At 52.1% G+C, this 19,004-nt stretch overlaps 1 protein-coding gene across 3 annotated transcripts in view; it reads left to right on the top strand.

Moving 5' to 3' along the window:
- The window catches only part of LOC119704345 (high density lipoprotein binding protein), a 38,973-nt gene extending 24,628 nt beyond the window's left edge, over positions 1–14,345 (top strand). For 2 of the 3 annotated variants that reach the window (XM_038145420.1, XM_038145421.1), the window contains exons 10-28: positions 408–512; positions 946–1,024; positions 1,674–1,813; positions 2,092–2,196; positions 2,498–2,611; positions 2,936–3,022; positions 3,194–3,325; positions 3,647–3,865; positions 4,683–4,904; positions 5,125–5,343; positions 6,038–6,176; positions 6,580–6,734; positions 7,334–7,438; positions 8,080–8,214; positions 8,730–8,873; positions 9,048–9,233; positions 10,629–10,745; positions 11,178–11,306; positions 11,939–14,345. In XM_038145420.1, coding sequence (XP_038001348.1) covers positions 408–512; positions 946–1,024; positions 1,674–1,813; positions 2,092–2,196; positions 2,498–2,611; positions 2,936–3,022; positions 3,194–3,325; positions 3,647–3,865; positions 4,683–4,904; positions 5,125–5,343; positions 6,038–6,176; positions 6,580–6,734; positions 7,334–7,438; positions 8,080–8,214; positions 8,730–8,873; positions 9,048–9,233; positions 10,629–10,745; positions 11,178–11,306; positions 11,939–12,025 — 2,619 coding nt within the window. In that variant the 3' untranslated portion in view covers positions 12,026–14,345. The remainder of the gene's footprint in view (positions 1–407; positions 513–945; positions 1,025–1,673; positions 1,814–2,091; positions 2,197–2,497; positions 2,612–2,935; positions 3,023–3,193; positions 3,326–3,646; positions 3,866–4,682; positions 4,905–5,124; positions 5,344–6,037; positions 6,177–6,579; positions 6,735–7,333; positions 7,439–8,079; positions 8,215–8,729; positions 8,874–9,047; positions 9,234–10,628; positions 10,746–11,177; positions 11,307–11,938) is intronic. The other variant, XM_038145419.1, reaches the window with a different exon arrangement.
- Positions 14,346–19,004: the final 4,659 nt, after the last annotated feature.

Genomic DNA, 19,004 nt, shown 5'->3' with positions numbered 1-19,004 from the left:
TTCAGGGGAACTTCCAAATTCTACTGCCTTGAACATTTCCCATCCTGTTACTTTCAAGTGTTGAGTCCTTCAAAGGAAGCTTTATGTGTTAGTATTTGGAGAATTGATGTAGTAGGAGACTGGAAATGCTGACTTCTCCCTGAAATGAAGTGAGACTTCTCCCTCGTGAGCTAGATGGTGTCTGGAGAAAGGCTAGGTGAGGAACTTCTCCAAAGTCCTTGCAGACTCCAGGACAGCACCAAAACTTTATGCTCTAGACACCAATATGGCCAAAATTATATGTTGCCTACTTCAGAAATCATGTGTACCCTTAGTGGAAGGGATTGATGGTGTAGGCCTGACTGACAGCATTGACCTGGCTTGTGTCTTGGAAAATTCTTACTGTTTTCCTTGCCTTATGTGTCAAGGTTCACATCGAATTCACTGAAGGAGAAGACAAAATCACTTTGGAAGGACCTACAGAAGATGTGAATGTGGCTCAGGAGCAGATTGAAGTCATGGTTAAGGATCTGGTAAGTTGCTGGTGCTAGTTCTAGTGTATAAGAAGAAAGTGGGGAAAGGTGGGGAAACAGAACAGAGATGAAGTGTATTTCATGTCTGTGGGTATCTTCAGAGGCTTAACAGAACTTCCAGGAGGCAAGTTGTGTGGCAGGTGAAAAAAACCTTGGTTATGAAGCTTTTCTTAAAAAATCATGAGCACATCTTTAGTCTTTTGATGTAGAGAATGAAAGATTCTCTTTCAGTCGCAGCTGGAGAGGTGTTTAAGTCCCTTTAAATGTTTCACAAGCATGGTGCTCTCAGCTCAAAGCAGAGGAGTGTTCTGCTCTGCTCACTAGCAGGAGGAGTGCTTGTAGCTGGCAGCTGGAGTCAGTGCCTGCTCTGGCAGTGGGCACAGGCAGCAGCAGAGGGGGCCTGCCCTGCCTAGCCCTGTACAATTCTTTGCAGATCAACCGGATGGATTATGCAGAAATCAACGTTGACCACAAATTCCACCGACACCTCATTGGCAAGAACGGAGCTAACAGTAAGTGGGGTGCCTTTCTTATCCTTCCTGTACTCAGACTCTCTGTGATCAGCCTATCATATCGTGGCTCTGCAACTCAGCCAGGGTGCTGCCTCCTTTACATTGCTTCTGCCCTTCTGGAGTGAGGTTGGCACAAGAAGATTAATGGGCAGTGAGGCCTTGGGATGGCTTTAATGTCTTGGAAAGTTGAACAGATGTGTCCTGGCAGAATTTTTGTGTTTTGGGGAGGTTGGAAAATTGTCTTTTTTTTTCTTTTTTTCAAGTTGGTCTATGTGAAGTTCATTTTAGAACTCAGTTGTGGGGGTAGAAATCTGCATGGTGAGTTTCTCCCCAAAAAAGAATTTGGGATTGGAAATGAATGAGTATCTTCTAGTCTAAATATGGTGGTGTCTGGGGAAGAAACAGATGCCTTGCTTTGGCAAGTGAACTATTGCCTCTAGATGCCATAGTATTTAATTGTACAGATTCCTGTGTAGCATAGATCTGCTCTTGCTGAACCCCAGGGTGAAGAGGCACTTTCCCCTGATTCAGCTCCATCCCTCTGGCCTTCTCTCAGAGGCTGATGTACTTCTTAAAGTGTCTAGTCAAGGTGTCTTTGCTTCCAAATCGTGCCCTAGCAGAGTGTGTCACCACTGCCCTTGCCTTGCAGTTAACAGGATTAAGGACCTCTACAAGGTGTCTGTGCGCATTCCCCCGGACAATGAGAAGAGCAACCTGATCAGAATTGAAGGAGACCCACAGGGGGTCCAACAGGCCAAGAAAGAGCTGCTGGAACTCGCTTCCCGTATGGTTAGTGGGATGGGATGCCTGGGAGGCCACGGGGTTTGAGCTCTCGTGTTCCCTAGCAACCTTCTGGTAGAGGTGTGTGCCCCTGGCCCACTGAGCACTTGGATCTCATGACAAGTTCAAGTTCCTCTATTCTCTTGGATCCCCTTCTCTGTCAGTCCAGAGGGAATTCTATCTCGAGGAAAAACATTGATGACAAGTAAGCTGTCAGGCAGCAAACTGGAAATGACAGTTATGAGGCTCTCCTGCTGAACACTCCTTGTAAACTGTGTTCTCCACAGGAAAATGAACGCACCAAGGACCTAATCATTGAGCAGAAATTCCACCGGACCATCATTGGGCAGAAGGGCGAGCGGATCCGGGAAATCCGGGAGAAATTCCCAGAGGTAAGGCTTTCTAGGACATGAGGGATTCAGAGGGCATATTTCCTACATGGGTAATAGACACATGATCAGTAAAGTCATAAATGTAGCGTCTCTGTGAGTATGAGAAATATCTAACTGCTCTGTGTCTGCTCATACATCTAATACATGTGAGAAGGTGGTTCTTCTGGCCAGAAACTGCTGACATGGTTACCTGCTTCCAGATGGCAAAGGAGATGTGCAGGATCCCCCCAACCTTTGCTCATGTCTGACACGACAATCATTGTATTTGTTTGAGTTGACCCTAAGTGATTGTTTCCTGCAGGTTATCATCAACTTCCCAGACCCTGCACACAAGAGCGACATTGTCCAACTCAGAGGTCCCAAAAACGAGGTGGAGAAGTGCACCAAGTACATGCAGAAGATGGTGGCAGACCTGGTAAGGGAGACTTCTATCTGCTATTCTCCCTTCCATGACTGGATAACCCTGGAATAGAGGAGAGCTGTAGTGGCTGGGGCTGACACACCTCAAGATGAGGGAACTGTGGACATGGTTCTATGTGTATGGGGACAGGCAAGTAATACCTGTTATTTAAGAGCTATAGGAGAGGGTAGATGTCTTTGCTTTTTCTTGGAAGTGTCCCATATGAAGAATTCCTTGGGTCTAAGCCTGTTGTCAGAAGCTTGTTTATCGAGTTCTTGGGATAGAGTTTCACTTGCCAGGATGGTGTAATCTTCAATTCTCCCTTTCTTTCTCTCTTAGGTTGAAAACAGCTTTTCTATTTCTGTTCCCATCTTCAAACAATTCCACAAGAACATCATAGGGAAAGGAGGTGCCAACATCAAGAAGGTGAGATATCTTTCCTGTCTTTGCTGCTCATTGTGGTGATTGCCTGCAGTGAAATCTCATTCACTGGTCTCCCCTGCTCATTAGTAATGCAAAATAAAACCTCCAAGGCTTTTTTTTCTGACATGGGACACCTCTCAAATGATTTTGCTGGGATTTTTTTTTTGGTGGCAGATCCGTGAAGAAAGCAACACCAAAATAGATCTCCCAGCTGAGAACAGCAACTCAGAGACAATTGTTATCACGGGCAAAAAAGCAAACTGTGAGGCTGCTCGCCACAGAATTTTGGCTATCCAAAAGGAACTGGTAAGTGAAACAAATGGCCTGTGGCAGATTAGGGACATGAAAACATGAATATTGGAGTTACAGGAGATACAAATACAGAAGTGCTTGTAGTGGAGCACAGCTGGGGGGAGACAAATATGAATGTCAGTCTGTTCTTGACTCTTCAACCCAAGTTTGTGTCTGCTCATGTGTTAGGAGTGGCCAGTCCCAATTCCCTCTGGCCAGGCATTTATCACACTCAGCTCTGCAAAGCTCCTGGCAATGTGGGAGTTAGGGGGCAAGCAGAGTCTGTGCAAACACATAGCTATAGCTTGACTAACATCCCCTACTGTCCTCACTTAGGCCAACATCACGGAGGTGGAGGTCTCTATTCCTTCCAAACTCCACAATTCCCTCATTGGCGCCAAAGGCCGCTTCATCCGCTCCATCATGGAGGAATGTGGTGGAGTCCACATCCACTTCCCCACAGAGGGCTCTGGCAGTGATACCGTGACCATCAGGGGCCCAGCCCAGGATGTGGAGAAGGCCAAGAAACAGCTGCTACATCTGGCAGAGGAGAAGGTGAGCCTTGCCTTACAGGGAAAGGAGCAGGTTGGTTTGATCAGCTGTTTGTTTTTGGAGGTTGAAGTGATTCCCTCTGTCTGCATGGAAGCCTTTGGCATCAATAGAACAAATCCTCTTGAGGGATTTGAGTACAGTTTGGATGATTGAAAGAAAGCAGTTCTTCCATCCTTGGACAAGGAGTTCTTCTCTCACGGGCAGAAGAACTGTCTGTAATGCATCTCTGGCCAGACTGATACACTCAGAGATAAGGCTCCCTGCTTCTATGGTTTGAATGTTCTTGGGTATCTGCACTTCTCTGAAACACTTTACTCTGTGGATCCCCTTCACTATTTTCTTGATCTCTGCATTTCAACTCCAGTTCTTCCATTTCACTGCATATATTCAGATTTGAGAGCTTTTGGTTACAAGACCTTGCTCTGTTGTTGTGGCTGACTGACTGGTCATTTTAATAGCAAGCTTTCTAGGATCAGCATGTGACCATGTTCTCCCTGGGAATTGGTTGGTTGCCTCTGGGAGCCTGGCTTGCAACAGTTAGCAAATTATTGTGTTGCCTTTTGTGCAGGTCAGACCCTTCTGGGAAAGTCTGCTCACGTTCTCATTGGTCATGCTGAGTGTACAGTTATTTTTTTGGCCCTGAGAACGTCTTTGGGTTAGTGTTTTTAATTTAAGACATACTTTCAGCAGTGTGCTGCGTCTACCTTGCTTTTGCAGCACTCTGCATGTGGGTGCAGGTAAGATATCTACATGCTGACTGTTGGTGCTGGTGGTATTTTCTATATACTGACATGTTCCACGGGTCTCTGGCTCCTTTCAGCAAACAAAGAGTTATACTGTGGACCTCCGTGCAAAGCCAGAGTACCACAAATTCCTTATCGGTAAGGGTGGCGGCAACATCCGTAAGGTGCGAGACAACACGGGGGCCCGCATCATCTTCCCCACCTCTGAGGACAAAGATCAGGAACTGATCACTATCATGGGAACAGAGGAGGCTGTCAAAGAGGCACAGAAGGAGCTGGAGGCCCTCATCAAAAACTTGGTATGAACTTTTTCTACTTTCTTGCCTCTCACTATTGCAAGTTGTAATGAGTCAGCATGAAGGACCTGCTTGTCCTAAAACCATTTGCTGTCCTTCTTGGGAGCTCAGGAAGATCCTTCCTTACCTTGGAGTGAGGTTGTAAGCTGATTGCTGTTGAGTGCAGCCATCTCAGGCCTATCACCAGGACAGGTGGGGCTGACTGGCTGTTGTGTGTTGGCAGGATAATGTGGTTGAAGACTCCATGGTGGTTGACCCCAAGCACCACCGTCACTTTGTCATCCGTCGTGGCCAAGTTCTCCGTGAGATTGCGGATGAATATGGTGGTGTGATGGTCAGCTTCCCGCGCTCCGGCACCCAGAGCGATAAAGTCACCCTCAAGGGAGCCAAGGACTGCGTGGAGGCAGCCAAGAAACGCATCCAGGAGATCATCGAGGACCTGGTATGTTGTAGAAAAACTGTTTCTTCTGTACTCTATTCCCTCAGCAGTGTCCTGCTTGAACCTGCTGTATGACCAAGCTTTATGTGAACAAGTCCCGTGGTAGTTCTTGGATGTGAACCTTTGCTGTCAACATACAGGGTCTGCAGACTTTAGATCCTGGCTTGGGGGTAGCAGCTTGCTCCAAAATGCCAATGCTGCATGAATTAATCTTCTCTGACCATCTGGTTTTTAGGGGTGGAAGTAGGAGGCCACTTCTTGATGTGCGTCTAGGCATTAAAAGATTGGAGCCTTCTTATGCCTCTCCATGTCTGGCCTTGGGCAGTGCTTGCTTTCAGGGGTTTCCTGCACTGCTAGTATTGGCTTTTGTAGCAGTCAAGTGTCAAATCTGTTCTTTTCCCATATATCTTTATATTTTTTCATTTATTCTAATGCTTCCTTCTCTTCAGAGTACTAAAGAGTTTGAGCTTTGCTCTTGGAAGCCTTTAATGTCCTGAGTTGAAGGCAACCTTCTTTAAATTCTCTGCTCTTCTAAAAGAGGAATGATTGTTGGAAGTTTTGAATTCTTCCCGTGTCAGCCATTGTTATCTTTTCTGACTCCTCTCTGTGTCCATTTTGGATTTCATGATGCACAAGCATCCTATTTTGTGGTGTGAAAGAGGCTGCATCACGATAGAGCGACTCTGCTTTCCCACAGGAAGCTCAAGTGACAATCGAATGCACCATTCCACAAAAGTTCCACCGCTCCATTATGGGCCCCAAAGGGTCCCGTATCCAGCAGATCACCCGGGACTATGGCGTCCAGATCAAATTCCCTGACAGGGAGGAAAACCCAGGTATGTCTGCGGATGCATGTTTGGATGGTAGTTGGGATGGTCAAATAAATGTAGTGTAGCCTGCACTCTGTACCAGTGGGTGTGTTCTACTTAAAAGTTTTGGAGAGAACTGACCCCTGGTGTTCCTGCAGTGTCCTTGAATCTGGGCTTAGCATCAGCCTTGTCCTCTTGGGAATGGGACAGTTTCAGGAAGTCAAACTGCAGACCTGGGTGTTGCAGACATGTTGTCACTGCAGAGTACAGGGAGAGCAAGGACTTACTTACCCTGACAGACAAGGCTCTGTGGGCTTACTGAGGTCTCTCTGAGCTCTCACTGGTAGCTGAGCCTTAGGATCTGGAGGAGGGAGATGATGAACGATGAGGGGACTCCATGCATTGAACATGAAACTTTCCATGTTTACAGCCCCTGTTGTGGAGCCAGCTGTGCAGGAGAATGGTGAGGAAGGTGGGGAAGGCAAGGAAGGGAAGGACGCAGATCCCAGCTCTCCGAAGAAGTGCGATATCATCATCATCTCTGGCCGTAGGGAGAAGTGTGAGGCAGCAAAGGAGGCGCTGCAGGTGTGTGACTTTCTCAGCCCCTTACCCCATTGAGGTGGTGATGCTTGGATGTAATTTTTGGTGGTGGTAGTGAAAGCTGTTCAGTCCAGGTGCAATGCAAGAGTCAGTGATGCTGGCTCTAGAGGGGGTCTGCACTCTTTAAGGGAAGCCCCTCTGCTCTGCGACTTAGCCTGGCAGTTTGAATCATAGTGCCTGACTTTGTAATTACTAGTGCTTGTAAGCAGCCTCAACAGCCATAAAAGCATGACGTGATTGTTTCATGGAGCACAGCTGAGAAGAGGAGGAGTCTGGTTCAGGCTGAGTCACTCCAGGTTCAGCAGACCTTGCCACGCTTCTGTAGTGATGTTTTCCAAGTCTCTGCTAGATTGAAGCCAAGAATATGAAAGCAACCTGTCCCACAGGTGGGGTTTCAGATGGCTTCTTCTGAAAACATGCAATAGGTCATTTTGGTGTTCCCAGCTGCCCTTTCTGTCAATTTTCTATCCTGACTACAAGGGAATGTACTTCTGTTCAGCAACATACTCTTTTAGGCAAGTATACGGCAAGCTAGAAGACAGGAGAAGTTTTTCTACTGGTAAACTGTGCTCCATCCCCTGCAGGCTCTGGTTCCTGTCACCATTGAGGTGGAAGTTCCCTTTGATCTTCACCGTTACATCATAGGCCAGAAAGGAAGTGGGATCCGCAAAATGATGGATGAGTTTGAAGTAAGTTGTTGCCCTTCCTTCCCTCTCCTCTGTCCTGGAGAATCTGTAAGTGACTATGTTGGGAGTTTGAACAGTTACAACATACTCAGGTCTGCTGTGGAATCCAAGGCTCCATAGTAGCAAAATGATCCCTGGATCCAGGTCTTGGTAGGTTTCGTGCTGAAGCAGTACAGTCAGTGTTGATGTTGTGAGTGTTGCATGACTTGTTTGGTGTCTGCAGGGATTCCTCATCAGTGTGAGAGTTGTTTTCCTCCTGGGCCCTGGGAAACAGCTCTGCTGTGCCTACCCATTCAGAAGAATTCTCCAGAGCCTCCCAAGCTGGTGCAGGTTGGCTGCAGTCAGTGTTGTTGAACATATATTTGTTTCCTGGCCTCTCTAGGCCAGCACAGGGGCTGGAGAAACAGAGTTCTATTCAAAAACCAGCTAGAAATGGTCCCAGGCAGCTGACTCCAGGTGGCCCAGCTTGACGACCTCCGGAGGTCCTTTACAACCTCAGCCATTCTGTGGTTTTTAGGCTGCCTGGGTGCGAGCTGGTCTTGGTGCCAGGGGAGACCAGTGACATGCCAGCCTGCAGTCAGAGGCATCACAAGTGATACAGAATGAGCAGTGATACAAAATTATAATTGCTACTTGTTATGCAGGTGAACATCCAGGTGCCTGCTCCTGAGCTGCAGTCAGATATCATCACAATCACTGGGCTGGCTACCAACCTGGACCGTGCCAAGGCCGGACTCCTGGAAAGAGTGAAGGAGCTGCAAGCGGAACAAGAGGATCGGGTAAGGCCTGCACTTGTCCTCCTTCCTTCCAGCCAAACACGGCTTCAGCCTGTGGGCACAGACTCCTGGAACACCTCATCTATTAGGGACACCCATAGCTGCTCTGTGGGTGTGGAATGGTCATAAAAGGTTTACTCAAAGGTAGCTCATTTACTGACAGGAGAGTTTGGGAATATAACTTCACACTGTCCAGGTCTCTCTCGCACCTTCACTTACTTTTGAAACACTGGTAGGTGGGAACCTCACTTTCTCTACCTATCCTCACTGAATCCTTATCACAGCTCTGAAGAAAAGGTCAGGGATGAGTTGGATGGTTGTTTGCTGTTTGCAGTTTCCCTCTGAATTTGGCAAAAGCACAAGGCTCCAGTGGATGAATGGCTTGGGTACTCAAGCATGGCCCTGCAAAAATCTGTTCCATGCATCTCAGAAGCCAGAAGGAGATGCTGTGACTTAAATGGACATCACTGGAACAGCCATGGCATGTCCCTGCTCTCACTCTGCTTCTCCTGTTCCAGGCCCTGCGGAGCTTCAAACTGACAGTCACTGTAGATCCCAAGTATCACCCTAAAATCATTGGGCGGAAGGGAGCGGTGATCACCCAGATACGCACAGAGCATGAGGTCAACATCCAGTTCCCCGACAAGGATGATGAAAGCCAGGTGAGAGATAAGACAGATTGCAAGGATGGCTGGTGGTTGTCTCTGAGCATTTTCTCCAGAGCTCTGAACTCTCTCCACTGCCTTTGGATAAGGTGGATGGTGAAGGGGATTAGCAGGGAGAAAGCTTGCTCAGCTGCTTATGAGCTTGGTCTCTCACACATCTCTGTGCTGCAGGCCCAGGACCAGATCACCATTACTGGCTATGAGAAGAACGCCGAGGCTGCCCGGGATGCCATCATGAAGATCGTTGGCGAGCTGGAGCAGATGGTTTCCGAGGATGTGACTCTGGACCATCGTGTTCACGCACGCATCATAGGTGCACGTGGAAAAGCCATCCGCAAAATCATGGATGAGTTCAAGGTGAGCAGTGGGGCAATGCCACGCAGGTCAGGCTGGGCCTGGGCAGCAACGTTCTCCTGTGGAAAGAGCTTGGTGCTGAATGAGGCTCACATCTTGTGGTTCTTGTGTCTTATGCCTGTTCAGCATCTTCAGCTAGAGCAGACATGAAAGAAAAGCCAGTACTGCCCTGCTCACCTTCAGCTCCACCAGCATATGAGCAGCATCCCTGGCCCAGGGCACCCTGATATGCCTGGGCACCTGGGCTGTCTGGACACCATAGTCAGACACAAGCTGAAGCATCCCCACACCACCTCAGTTCTGTGTCATGTTTCTCTGGGAGCCAGGCCAGGAGCTTTTCCTGTTTTGCTGGAACCCATACAGAAGCGGAACCTGGGAATGCTTTCTTGGTGCTCTGGATTAGCTCTGCAAGCAGCACTGAGTTCTGTCCCTCTCTGGAGCCCTTTTGTTGGGTTTCTTGCAGACAGAGTCCCAGATGATCTTGAGAGAGAGGAGGAGGTGTGTATGTCAGCTACTGTGATTACTGGAAGTGGGCAGCCAGACCTCTTGCTGGGAGCTGCTGTGAGGAGGCTGTCCCCAGACCCCCCAGCTACTTTGAGCTTAATTCAAGGAATTCTTCTGGCTTTCCTCTAGGCCACTGTGGATCCCCTTGACTCTGGGGATCATGGTGTATTCTCAGGGCTGTGGATGTGGCAGAGTTGACTGGCTATGGGAAGGTTGGGGACCTTCCTGATAGCATATGGCATCAGCAGCAGGCTTTACTGCAGGGCCAGCAGTGAATATGAATATTGAGGGATGGGATTTTGGAGACTTGCATTTTGGCTGGGCTCAGTTATTGAAACAAACTGGTTCCCAAATGAGCAGCCTTTGGGTTTGGTCCTGTCTTGTTTAGATTTCTGGCACCCATCTGGAAGGCAGTGTGTGAGAGAGCACAGTGCTTGTGCATGGGGTGCACGAGGCCAGCTCTATAAAGCCATTGTCAGCCAGGATTATTCTGTGGCAAACACAGAAAGCTCATTGTGTTTTGTGGTGATGGGTCAGTGGTAAAAATGCTTGCAGCAGTGTGAGGACATTGTCTGGAAATGCAGCCCCTCTCCTGCCTATACTGCCCAGAAAACTGAGCCTCTGGGAGTGACAGCAGCAAGGGCTGCTGGAAGTTGGGGCCTTACTACAGACTGCTCTGCTTTCCTCCACAGGAAACTGGGCAAGCTTTGGGGCTAGCTATATACCCGTTCACCCCTCAGTGTCTGAGCTGTGGAGGTCTAAAACAGACTCGTGGCTGTGGACAGACAATAATTAAGGCATCAGTGATCTGTGATTCCAATGACAAGGGTCATGGGGAGTCTCTGGCATTTCAGATGTGTAGGTGTAAGTGCTGTGCTATTCCTTGTTTTACAGGTGGATATTCGCTTTCCCCAGAGTGGAGCTCCTGACCCCAACTGTGTGACTGTGACAGGACTCCCTGAGAATGTAGAAGAAGCTATTGATCACATCCTGAACTTGGAGGAGGAATATGTAAGAGTTCAGCAAATCTGTGATGGGGCTTAGCAAGAGCTTCCCCTGCCACAGAGCTGGATGTCTGAGCTATGTCCATGCAGTATTTTCTTCCACTGCATCGGAGAAATTGAGCCCTGTGCATGTGGCTGTCAGCCTCCACTGCAGCTGTCCCTCAAACCAGCTGGACTGTCCCCTCCCCTAATGTCCAGGAGAGAACAGTGAGTGAGAATGCTGGGACACCCCAGGATGTGCATGTTCTTGCCTTGTTGTAGCAGCCTTCACCAGTTAAAAGTTGTGGCCCTCAAGCTAGTGCAGACACACCATTTTTGGTCGTTGTAGAACAGGCTGGTGGTCTTGAACAGGTTGCAGTGTGGTGAGATGGAGGGGTGGGCATTTTATTCCAATTTGAGGAGCTATCCAGATCCCCCCTCACTGGTTGTGTTACTGCAGCTTGCAGATGTGGTGGACAACGAGGCAATGCAGGTGTACATGAAGCCCTCCTCACATGAAGAGTCCAAGGCCCCATCCAAGGGCTTTGTGGTGAGAGATGCCCCCTGGGCCACTGTCAACAACGAGAAGGTGAGTGCTGCTTCTGCTGCAGGCTGGGGACACAGAGCATGGGGACACTTCTGTCTGTGCTGGGGACGCAGCACTCTCTCTTCCTGATGACAGAGAAAGCAGCTTTTAGCTGCTCTTTGTGGCTTGAGCACAGGCCTGGGCTCTCCTGTCCAGCTTTCAAAGCACTTTCCCGGTGTCTTGTCGCTCTGGCTACATCAGTGTGGAGCTGTTGGGGAGTGGGGGATCCTTACCAGAAAGTGTCCTGCCAGACTGGGCTATTTTTAGGGGTAGGGGTGTAGGGGTAGGGCCTGGGACTTGAGACTGATGCTGCAGCACAGAACTGGCTCAGTGTTTGCAGCTCTGAGTTGGGACATGTGGCAGCTCATCCTCAGCTGCCCCAGTGCTGCTGCAGGGCTGGCCTGACCCTGCTCCAGTGTCCCAGTTACTGAGCTGGAACCCTTGGAGCCCTTTGCACCTTATCTGCACTCTTCTCAATGTCACCTCTAGATGTTCTGGGGCCACAGTGATCCTTTTTGTCCCTTCCTGGTTGTTTCTCCTCCTGGGATATCAATGATGCTGCTTAGCTCAGGGCCTCACCATGTGAGTTCACAGCAGGGCAGGAGCTTAACTTGTTCCCTTTTTGTTTGCTCTAGGCCCCTGATATGAGCAGTTCTGAAGACTTCCCCAGCTTTGGGGCTCAAGTGGCCCCCAAGACTCTTCCCTGGGGACCCAAACGATAATGACCTGGAAGCAGAAACTCCTCCAGCCCGCTGACCTGACACTAACCTGCCACAAATACTTCCTGTCTGAAATCTGACCCAGCGGCTGGAGCACAAATCAATTGTCCCAAGAGGTCTCCTAATGGTGTCTGGAGTGCTAGACCCCATCCTGCTCCCCTCAGCTATCACCGTGTCTAGGACCCACCCTCATCTCTTGATGGATATTCTTTCCTCCTTTGGAACAAGACTTCCACTCAAATTCAAACACTAAATGTGTGTGTTTTTGTTAGAAACTTCATAATTGACTCCAAGTGGCTAAGATTTGCAGCTTCCCAAGCGCTAGCAGAGCAATCTGCTCTCTTGAGCATGTCTGACTAGGCATTCTTGCCTTCATTAGGAGACCTCCTTTACTGTGGCTAGGAATCTACTTCCTGTCTCATGACCTCAGGAAATAAATTTCCTTGACTTTCTAAAGCCAAAACGTTTGCCCTCTTTTCCTTTGTGTTTATCCCAGGCCTTACCTTACCTTGTAGAGTGCAATCAACTTTTTTTCCTTTTAACTGCCAAAAATTCATTTAGTGCTGATAGCTGACTGTGGGGAGAGAGCTTCAAATAATCTATAAGGTCAGAAACCTGCTTTTTAAAGAAACAAAACCTTCAATAGGCTGTAGAGGCAACAGAGATGGAAGGGGCCAGAACAACGTATGGCTACCCTGGTCAGGAAAACACCTGTGAGCGCAGCGAGCGCGCGTCCCCGCGCCGCACCAAGCACAGCCCCAGCCCGCGCACTTGACCGGTCTTCCAGTGCTTGATGGCAGACCCCGCTCCTTGTTCCCCCTTCCCAGCAGTGTGAGCAGGCAGGAGAGCCAGCACACGGCAGCGTGGCCGGATGGGACAGGTTTGGCTGTGCCGAGGTGGCTGCAGTGACGCGGCTCAGGAGCGGCTGGTGGGACGCACAGCCTGGAGAAGCTGCAGCTCTCTGTTAGCGCTGCAGCAGCTCAGCGTGAGCGGCAGGCACACCGTTCCTGTTGCCTTCTTTCTACCTCAAACAGCAGTATGATGGAGGCCTCTCCATGGTTGTGGCTTAGCAGCTACTCCAGCTGTCAGCTGGGCAGCCGTAGCAGAAGCGTGGAGGAGAAGCAAGAGGAGCCTTGTGTCTCCGCACAGCTGTGAGAGCTGCTCCAGAGGGAAGCAGAGCACGGTGGTGCTGAGGCAGGCTGTGAATCCATAGGACTGCATGCTGAGCTAGCACAGGGCTTGGCCCCGGGGCCGTGGCTGCAGCTCTGCCGTAGCCCTGGGCTGCAGAGGTTGTGTGAGCCAGGCTTCTGCTCTGACAGCATTGGGGGTTGATGTGTTTGCTGAGCTCTCCTGAGACCTCCATCATGTGGTAGAGGGTGATCTGTGATCTGTACTCGGGGCCTCTTGCACTTGGGCCCTGCACAGCTTGCTCAGAGGGTGTTGTCTGAGCTCCTCCAGCAAGAGGGAAGCCGTGTCTTCGTGGAGGGAGGCATGTAGCGTGGGCTTTTTGTGTGCCCCCACTTCCCTGCATTGGTCCTTCTGAGCTTGTAGTCTGAGCCATTCCTCTGTCCCAGCTGCTTCAGCTCTTGGACGAGCAGGAGTCCCTAGCCTCTCTTGTCTAGTGCTACTGACAGAGCACAACTGTGGCAGGCTGAGCCCAGCTGCCTTGCCTTTCCCTCCTTGGGACAGGCTGAACATGCCGATGCTTTTCCTTCCTGCGCCAGCTCTTCTTGGCAGAGACTGCTATGCAGAAGTCAAACCAAAACCTCACAGTGCTCTCCTTTAGTCTGAGAACCAAGTGAAACAGACCATGGCCCGTTGTGGGGTGCCTGGTTGCCCCTGAAGGACAGGGTGGCCTTGCCTCCAGCACGGGAGAAGGGAAACTAGGGTGGTACCTTCCCATCTGCGTCTGTCAGAAAATGGTTAATACCCTGTAGCTTAGGTCTGCCCTGCATCACCAAGCCTCTCACCCCCTCCTCCTCTTTATTCCCCTGTGCCCTCACCAGTTGCACAGCAAGGCTTGAGTTACATCCAGGGCACCCACTGCCTTGGGCTCATGCCCCACAGCCCAACCTTCCACTCTAAAGAAGGTCATGAAGTGATTGTACCTAGTACTGTCCCCCCAGCACCCTCCTTCTGCAGCAGACTGTGGCATGTGTCCATTTCTTCTCTTTGACGTCTTCCATATTGTACGTTTCCATAGCAATGATCCCTTGGCCTTAACTTTGGAATTTGGAGACTATATGCAAACATGTAAAAAGGCTCATGAGTATGGATGACACTGGAATTTTATAAATTCTAAAATAAAACCTGAAACAGCTTGGAGTGTGGTGGATATTATTTCTGCTGGTGGGGTGATCCAAGACAGCCCATGCTGGGCTGGATTTAGCCAGGCATTCAAGGACTTCAAGTTTGCACACCTGAGCCTTTGCTGTGACCATGCCCTCGAAGGGGTGGTACTCACATGGCAAGCAGTGGGTCAAAAGATGAGGGTGAGAGCAGGAAAGGGGCAGGGGCTGTGCCCTGGTAGGGAAACACAAACCTGCTTGCCTCCAGGCAGCTGGTGCGAGGGATGCTGTTGGTGTATGGGAGGAAGGGGAGGCATCAGCCATGGTCCCTCTTGCTCAGCTACTCCACAACAGGAGCCTCTTTGGCCAGGTACTGTTCACACTTCATCTTAACCTTACCATGTTAGGTACTAGCCATGCCATCACACATCCAGTAATGAAACCCAAATGCTGGTAGTGGATGGGAGCCAGGAGTTGGCTGTTGTGGTGAGTCCTTACCCTTGGCCCAGCGCCACACCCTGGGCCACCCAGTTTGGCTCAGCAGCTGGTGCCTCACAGGTGATGATGAAGCCCGAGCGTGCGGCCAGCAGCTGCCAGTCAGTGAAGGGCAGGCTGCCATCCCGGTCCCTGAATGCTCCGTACCTGAGTGAGCAAAGTGCAGCAGGTACTGACTGAACTCCCTAGCAGTTCCTCCTGCTCCCAGCCTGGCATGCCAGGGCACAGCAGAACCAGCCCTCAGCCAGCTTCTGCTGGCACCTCGGTCTCCCAGGTAACCCAGCCCTGAGGGAGTCTATTCCTCCACCACCGTGTCCAGTGACCCTCCCCGCCACACACGTGTCCAGCTGCGCTCAGCCCTGGCATGTGAGAGCCCCCAGGACCTCAAGGAAGCGAGTGGACAACGTGGACCTGGCTAAAAGTCGTTCTGCTAAACAAAATGTTTGCAGAGGCAGAGAAAGGCAAAATCCCAGCCAAAGGAAGGAGGAGCCAGCCGAGGCGGGAGCGGACTCCCGCCTGCTCTGCGGGACAAAGTCCCGTGGTGCGTGCCCCAAGGTGAAGCTCATGTGCAGGCTGCTGCTGTGGATGTACCTGTAGTATGCACGGGGCAGAAAATCAGAGGTGAAGGCTATGAGGAAGGCCTGGAAGCAGGGAGCTGTGCTGCAGCAGATCCTGCAGCTGGGGGACACCCCATCTCCACCCTCCTTCGTGCCCTGTGCTTCTGGGCTGGATTTCTGTCTCTTACCCTCCGCCTGACAAACCAGACATGACACTGGTCTGGGGCAGCAGGCAGCCTTTCTCTTCCCCCCATTACTGCCAAGCAAGAGCATGACAGCTGCCCACTGCCCATGGCTGGAGCTGCACTTTCTGCACAGGCAGACCCGCTCCGAGCGCTGCTGCTCCTCTCATCATGCTGCTTCCTGCTACACCAAACAAGTTCTCCCCAATTCCCTTACTCCACCTGCAGTTCCCTCCCACCCCGCTGTCCCGGTGAGTGATGACCTCCAGGATGGAGGACCAGGTGCCAATGCCCCGTGTCTGCTCAGCCACAGGCCACTGGTAGCCACAGATGCACTTGTGGGCATCCAGGCAGATCTCCATCCTGTTGCTGAGCAGGGTGAAGAGGGGTGCCAGGCTGCTACAAAGATGGTGATAAAGCCAAACTGCAGGACTAGGAGAAACAGGAGGAAGAGGAGCAGGGAGGGACCAACTGAGATGACAGACATCAGCTGCAGCATCTCACAGCCCCATCCTGGGGGAGTGGGGCAGCCCTTCTTCCTCCAGCCCCTGCAGGCTGCTCAGGGTGGAAGCTCCTTCCTCTGGGGAACTCCTGCAGCTCCTGCCTTTCCACACCAGCTTTCTCTCTCTCCCAGCCCCTCCCAGCACTCCCCAGCCCGAGGCCAGTCTCTATCCATCTCCAGGAATTCCAGCAGCCCTTTGAACCCCAGCAGCTGGTGGCCCACAGCCCAGTGCGCCTGCTCCACCAGGGCTGATCCCCTCTCCTCACCCTCCTCCTTGGTTGAGAGGAGCTTCTGCTTTTGCCACCAGCACTTCAACTCTCTGCAGGAACCAAAGAAGGGCCACCATGTCCCCTGCTACTGAACATGCCCTTGGCATCCTGTGTGAGCTAAGGGAAGCGTGATGGCCCTGGCAAGCCAGGGCATACTGGAGGGCCACCTCCTGCAGGCTGGTGCTGATCTGCTTCCCCACCATGGTGACCAGCAGCTCCTGTGCCAGCTCCGGGCATCCCCTTGGGCTGCCCTGCGGGGACAGGGGGCCCTGGGCCTGCTGGCACAGGGAGATGGCGCCCGAGCCCGGGAAGGTATTCCCGCAGCGCACGCCGCTGGGGAGGCCGCTGCAGGGGCTGCTCAGTTGCAGCAGCGTGTGGCTACAAGGATGAGATCGCATGCAGGGAGCCTACAACCCGACAGCGGCAGCAGAGGAAACAGACGAGACAAGTCTCTTCGTTGTTTAGCACGGGAATCCATTTTATTCCCCCACCCCGTGCCGGGGGAGGGGGGACAGGAGGCGGAGAGCCCGAGCAGAGCCCCAGGGAGCCGAGAGGGCACAGCAGCCCCGGGGCCGGGGTTTCAGCAGGTGTCCCATGGGAGGATTCTTAAGCTCAGGTTGCAGCCTCCTGAGAACACGAATGTCCACGCTGCTCTGTCCCAGCTGGCGCTCAGCCCCTCGTTGCAGATCCCCAGAAAGCTCAGGTAGCTTGTGGGACAGCAGACAAACCTGCCGGAGCCAGGGCAGAGTTGTGAGGGGACAGCCCAGGCTCCGAGCCCAGGAATGCGCCCAGAGCAGCCCCAGGGAAAGAAGCGCTCATCTGGTTCACACAGAGCCCTCTTCCTCTTTGCCAAGGTGGGACAGAAGGGCTGGGTCCCAGACTGGATCCGGCTAGCCCGCAGCCAGGTGGCACTGCCTCAGTCCCAGGCATCCTGTGGCCACATGGGTGCTCCCACCCTCCGATGGGACAGTCCCCATCCACAGTGCCCCTTGCCCATATGGCAGCAGCACTCCCCTGTCCTTTAGCCCTGCCCGAAGGGCCGGGAACCTGCTTTTCAGGAGCCAGGGAAAGAAGGGATGGGGCTCTGGAGGAGGAGAAGATCAGAAGCAAAGTGAAGTGAGATCCCACAGCTGTCCATGGGACAAGAGTGGGCACTGGGGGTCTCTGGGTTCCCTGGAAAGCAAGGAGGCTGCAAACCCCATCAGAGCCCCACAGAAATGCAGCTGCTCCTGCAGAGTGGGACACCCAGGAGCACTGGGGCACTGTCCCCTTCCCCTGCAAGCTTGGGCACCGCAGCCCCTCACCTGCAGAGGGACCTGGAGCTGGAGCTGCTGCACAGTAACAGAGCAGGATCCAGCGTGCCTTCAGCACCACCTTCTTCTCCAGGCGAGTCGTGTGCTGTGGGGAGAAGGTGACTCCAGCAGAAGATAGAAGATGAGGCTGCTGGCACCTGTACCTGTTCGTGTGGGCAGCGCTGGGGTGACTGTGCCGGTGTGGAGCAGCCTGGTAGAGCTGACCCAGGAGATGGACACAAACACAGCACACCCTGGCTCCACTCTGGAGGAGGCCCCCATGGCAGGGCATATCCCCCCCTGGATCCACCAATCCACCAATCAAGGCTGCATTCGCCACAAGGGGATAGAAATCTGGAGTCAGATCGCTGGGTACCTTTTACATGTGTATCCCAGCAGAGTGAAGCTTGTCCAGAAGTTTCTTCCTCCAGGTCCTGTGGATGGCAGCAGATCTCTCCTGCAAGTCCCTGTTCTCACAGTGTCCTGCTGCCAGCTCAGCTCCTGGGGCATGGTTTCCCACACCAGGACCAAGTCTGAGGCAAGGAAGAGGATCTCATGATGGAACCCAAAGCCACGTTTGTCCTGCATGTCTCTCTCCTCCAGGGCTCTTGTGAGTGAAGCAAGGAGCTGAGGGAAGGACGTGCTTGCTCTGGAGAGGGCTCCAGCCACTTCACTTGGGTGTTCCTAGCACAGGAAGCAAGAAGCTGGGAGAGTTGATTAACAGGACTGAGGACTGCACCTGTCTCGTGAAAGGGAAGGGCTGGAGCACCTGAGTAGGGTGAGTAGGGTGAGCAGGGTGAGTGGGATGGTGCCTGCCAGGGCTGGGGGGTCCAGTGCCCTCTGAACGTGACATATGGACCAGCTGCCAGCTCCAGCCATGGAGCACTGGGGCTTTTCCTGTGCCACTCAACCTAGCAGGCCCTCTCCTGCCCCAGCCTCCTCTCCAGGAAGGAAAGGAGTCAAACTCCAAGCCAAGCCTTTTTCCCTCACCTATCCTGGTGCAGCTGAAGACATTGGCCATGCTCCTCTTGTCCAGGGCTGTGTGGCTGGGCTGGGGGTGTGGTGTTTGGGGTGAGGAGCACAGCAATTCCCCCAGGCAGCCTGGCTGCAGCAGAAATGGGGTGTGACCACCCAGCTGGGGCATCTTCATGGCCTCTTCACCCACCACCACCATCCTGCCCCACCAGGCTGCGGGGGGGGGGGGTCATCTGTGGAGCTGCTCTGTTGCATGGCAGAGCCTTCGTGCCCCTTCCTTCCTCCTGGTGCTGAGCAGCAGACCCAGGCAACGGGGTGCCTGTGGCTCATGGACATTGCACAGCCCCACCACCCCTCCTGGAGGTGCCAGAGTCCACATCTGGGGACACCTATCATCAGGAATGTTTTCAGGTGGGAAGCAA

This window comes from Motacilla alba, chromosome 9 (genome assembly GCF_015832195.1).
Source record: "Motacilla alba alba isolate MOTALB_02 chromosome 9, Motacilla_alba_V1.0_pri, whole genome shotgun sequence".
NCBI classification, from domain to species: domain Eukaryota; kingdom Metazoa; phylum Chordata; class Aves; order Passeriformes; family Motacillidae; genus Motacilla; species Motacilla alba.
Note: the sequence above shows the minus strand (reverse complement) of the source record. Positions and strands in the feature narration are given on the sequence as shown.